Raw genomic sequence first — 5000 nt, forward strand, 5'->3', positions numbered from 1 at the left:
GCCAACCCCTCCAGCATCTTTGCCAAGAAAACCCCAAATAGGGTCACAAAGAGTTGGACACAATTGAACTGAACAACAATGGCAACAACATGTTGGAGAAGAGAAGACTCACAGAGGTCACTGCCGCCATCTTTAGGTCCTTGAAAAACTGTTGTGGGTCAGATGGAGCAGCTTTGCTTGGCCTCCAAGGGAAGCTAGATGAACAATTCTCATTTAGTCACTTCAGTGCGGTTTAACTGTTTGTGACCCCATTTGGGGTTTTTCTTGGCAGATATTGGACTAGACCATTTCCTTCTCCAGCTCATTTTACAGAGGAGGAAACAGAGGCAAACAGGGTGAAGTGACTTGTCCAGGGTCACCCAGCTAGTAAGTGTCTGAGGCTGGATTTGAACTTAGTTCTGACTCCAGGTCTGGTGCTCTATCCACTGGGCCTAGAGGAACTTGTCCAAGGTCACATAGACAGTAACTGTCAGGAGTGGGAATTGAACTTGAATCTTATTGGCTCTTTCTCCACCATGTTAAACTGCCTCTCTTGTTTGTTTGTTTGTTTGTTTTTAAACCCTCATTTTCCATCTTAGAATCAACACTGTATATTGGTTCTAAGGCAGAAGAGTGGTAAGGGCTAGGCAATGGGGGTTAAGTGACTTGTCCAGGGTCACCCAGCTAGGAAGGTTCTGAGGCCAGATTTGAACCCAGGACCTCCCATCTCTAGAGTTGGCTCTCAATCCCCTAAGCCATCTATCTGCCCACAAATATCTGTTTAAAACAGGGTCCTCAGAACTAAATAGGAGACTCCAAGCATGATCTGACCAGGGCAGAGAATGGCAGGATGACTGTATCCTAATTCCTAGAAGCCAAACCTCTCTTAGAGTGGTCCAAGATTGGCTTCTGAAGATCAAATAAAGGGGACAGCTGGTGGCACAGCTGGTAGAGCACCAAGCCTGGAGTTGGGAGGTCCTGGGTTCAAATGTGGCCTCAGACACTTCCTAGCTATGTGACCCTGGGCAAGTCACTGAACCCCCATTGTCTAGTCTTTGCCTTTCTGTCTTAGAGTTGTCATTTGGACAGAAAGTAGGGGTGTAAAAAGCAAAAAGGAATGATTGAATGAGATAATGCCCGGGAAAGCACTTGGTACCCTATAAAGTACTCGGGGAGATGTTTTTTTAAAATATTAATATATATTATTATATATTGTATGTATAATACATAATAAAAATAAATAAAAATAAATAAAATAATGAATAAAAAATTAATACTAATTGTTATTGAGGATAATTAAAATAGTTCCTCAGGATTATTAAGGAAAGCCAAAGCCATGCCACTTCATTCTCATGATGAATAATAAATAATGATTATTATATTTTTACCATAAGAATTTTAAAAAATGGAGGCTTAGTGCAGAGAGTCCTGGAATCAGAAGGGCCAGGCTTCAGTCTTGCCTCTGCTGCTTACTAGCTGTAGGGCCATCATTACGCCATTTAATGTGTCCCTGAGACTGTTTCTTCATGAGTAATGCAGGGATCAGAACATCTCGCTTCACAGGGCTGTTATGAGAATCAAGTGAAATCATGGATGGCGAGAGGCAGCATAGCATAGTGGATGGGGCACTGGATTTGGAGCCAGGAAGAACTGGGTTCAAATCCTGCTTCTAAAATTTGTTATCTGTGTGGCCCTGGGCAAGCTCCTTAAATTCTCTGTGCCTCAGTTTCCTCACTTGTAAAAACGAGGGCTTTGAGTAGCCTTCTGGAGCTAATTCTTTGATCCACTGGTATCGACAGAACATCAAGAGGATGTAAGGAAGCCCCATCCCTGGCTCACTGGGCGAGATGTTTCTGTATGCTTGATGCAGGAAAGAACATGGAGAACAATTGCACCCAATGACTCGTGCTCTGCACTAATGGAGGATGTATCCCATTGAGGAGATCCCGGATTCCCTGGAGGACTAGTAATATTAACAAGTGCCATTATTATTTGTATGTATCTAGAGGATAGCGTTGAGAGGTCTTGGGCAGAGAACCAGTCTTGAAGTCAAGAAGAGCTGAGTTCAGGAGCTACCTCTGCTACATACTGGTTGTGTGGCCCTGGGTAAGCCACTTAACTCCTCAATGATCAAGTCACAGAGTTGGGAGCCCATCTACACTGGTGGAGAGCGTTTCCTTATTGGGAGTGCCCTATACTCATAAAATCATTTCCCCAGTCCCACCTCTCAAGGGATATTCTCATGGATAAATATCTTTGTATAGGATAACTGTATCATTATAGTATTCCACAGCCAGCTTGGCCCCTCTGGACAGCCTTGTTTGTTCTCAAAGGTCATGATGGAGGTGGAGGGCCCCCCAGTACCATTATCTCCATGGAGCTCCAGCGGGATGTGCCCCAGTACATGGCCATTCCTTGGTTGATGACGTGCGTCATGGCTCGGACGGTCTCTGTCACAAAGGAAAGGGAAAGCGAGTGGGGAGAGGTTAGGATAATGGTCTGCTGCCCGGGGAGCATCTGGCAAATTAAAGGGCAGGACACCAAGGGAAGAAGGGAGAGAGTTTACAGCAAAGACATCTTGCAAGCAGTGTATTTCCAGGCTTCAAACTTGAGTACAGGAGGGGTTTTCAGGGGGAAGGAAGTAAAAACAAACAAAACAAAACAACAAATAGGCCCAATAAGTTGATCAGGAATAATTCCCCTGTTTAACGACAAATACCTCTCAAGAAAGAGAGAAGGAAAGAAAGGAAGGAAGGAAGGAAGAAAGGGATTCTGTATGGATATGACCTTTAGATAGGGTAGATTAGACTGGAAGGAGGGAAGGATGAGACCGGAGAAATGAGATTTAAGACCCCCACTCTATGGGGTTTCTAGTCTAGGGAAGAATAGAGGTTGAGATTCGATTAGCTCAGCCTGCTGAAGTTTACAATGAAAGAGGTGAAACACAGGAGACAGTCATATGGAAATAATGCCTGACGTGACCCATTTTCATCCCTTTGCTTCAAGTCCTTTCAAATCAATACTGGAGTCTGGAATGGAATGACTCAAACTAGGGTATTTGCATGTTCAAAGAGTAGGGCTGAAGGATTGGGGGTTATCTAGTTTGTAGACGGAGATGGGGCACAAGAAATTGCATTTTCCCCCTTTAATGAGCTCAAGCCAGTTCTGGCAGGAGGTCGGGCTCTCAGACAGGGGCGTATTCTGCAGGAGCAGCCTTGGACAACTAGGGTCTGTCCCATTTATTCACATACCAAAATGTGGAAGAGTATACATCCTTGTCCAGTTTCTTTCTTTCCTTCCATTTTAAAAAAAAAAGGCATTGTCCATCACAGAAGGGCAGATTCTTAGAGGGAAGAGGGAACTCTTGAACTTAGGTCCTTGGAGAGGAGCAGTGCTCTGAGCTAGACAGTCAGGGAGCTAATATGTGGGACTGAGGACTCCTCAGGATCTCCATCTCCATTCCAGGCTTACCCCGAGTCCTTAGCCCCTGGGGATTCTGGTGACCCAAAGAAGAAATCCTGGGCAGTCTCTAATTGCCCCTTTAAGAAACAAATCAAAGGTAAGAGAGCCAGGCAGAAAAAAGAAAATCAAAGAAAAGAAAGCCAGTAGGATGGACTCTTCCTATTGTCTGAGTTTTAGAGGAATAAACAGCTACTGATTAGGGGCTCGTTTGGTTGGTGTGGTCCCATGGGGTATGCTGCTACATCAAAAATGGGACAACTCGGCTTCCAATGGTTATAATTTCATTTAATCTTTGTATGTGCTTACTGGTGTGTTGGATTATTCCAGTGGATTATCCCAAGGTCCCCAGAGACGTCTGGGGCACTGGGCAGGGAAGGCAGGAAGGCCCTAAGAATAATACAGTGCTTGCAAGGCAGATTGCAAAATGTAATGTGGAAATGAAAGTCTGAGAAGAAGTGTTTCTAAAAATAAGTCCTTAGCATTTCACCACCAGATCCCCATCCAGTTCCATGGGTCAACTTCTTGGCTATCAAAGGACTGGGAAAAGTGAGGCCACTGAAAAAGGTTAGGTTTGCCCCCAAACTGGAATTAAGCCTTGCACTGGGGAGAGATTCGTCAACATCATGATCGATTGGGTTTCTCCTAGGACTTAACAATCATTTTTCTTATCTTTAAGATGACAGTATTGGACTAAATCCTCTCCTAGGTCCCTTCCAGCTCTATAACCTTTGAGCCATTGCCTTCAGACTTGGCCTGGGCAACCTCTCTGGGCAAGGCGTTTCCAGGTTGGCAGGGATGCCCCCATCACCGTGCCTTGAGGAAGGCTCCAAAGACTGCCACAGAGATATCTGCAGTCACTGAGAACTTGGGGATGGATGTTCGTGTTGGCTAATTGCCCAATTCACAATTTGAGTAATATCCAATTTATAGGGAGGGAGAGGTCAAGATGGCACTTCTGGACTGGTGTTCTCCCTTGGCCAGATACTGGTATTGGGAATAATAAAGCTCATTCAAAATACTCTGGAGAGATTACCCACAAATCTCTACCCCTGCTAGGGAGAGTGAGCAATCTTTTCTATCATGGACCTCTACTGGAGTGTAGTGGTTTCCTCTAGAGCTAGAATTAGTCAGGAGGGATAGGGAAGAGCCTCTCTCTGACAAGTATGGGCAAGTTGCTAGGGCATAGTAATTGTATAATAAAGGCCTCCAGATTGACTTCTCTAACTCCCTGTTTTCTCATCTGTAAAATGGGTAGTAATAGTAGTAGTGATGATGATGGTGATGATGATGATGATGATGATAGCTGGTGCACTTAAGGCAGAGGGTCTTAAGAAGATCAGATTGGATCCCCCTAAAGTGCTATATGGCAGTCATGATTATTGTTGCTATTATTATGCCCCAATGAGACACTCCTCTTTGTCCCATTCATGGTAGCTGGGTGAACTCTGCACTGATAGCCCTGAGAGGCGGGAGGGTGTGTGGTCCCTATCCAAGCCTGTGCACGGCCTGGGCTCTCTTCTGCATTCCCCGAGTTTTGTTTGATTTTTAGAAACACTCTC

The 5000-nt window shown here is 44.8% G+C and overlaps 1 protein-coding gene across 12 annotated transcripts in view; it reads right to left on the reverse strand.

Moving 5' to 3' along the window:
* The window catches only part of KCNAB2 (potassium voltage-gated channel subfamily A regulatory beta subunit 2), a 193722-nt gene that overhangs the window by 13189 nt on the left and 175533 nt on the right, over positions 1 to 5000 (reverse strand). For all 12 annotated transcript variants that reach the window (XM_056795948.1, XM_056795945.1, XM_056795947.1 and 9 more), the window contains one exon: positions 2344 to 2429. In XM_056795948.1, the coding sequence (XP_056651926.1) occupies positions 2344 to 2429 (86 nt within the window). The remainder of the gene's footprint in view (positions 1 to 2343; positions 2430 to 5000) is intronic.

This window comes from Monodelphis domestica, chromosome 4 (genome assembly GCF_027887165.1).
Source record: "Monodelphis domestica isolate mMonDom1 chromosome 4, mMonDom1.pri, whole genome shotgun sequence".
In the NCBI taxonomy this organism is placed as follows: domain Eukaryota; kingdom Metazoa; phylum Chordata; class Mammalia; order Didelphimorphia; family Didelphidae; genus Monodelphis; species Monodelphis domestica.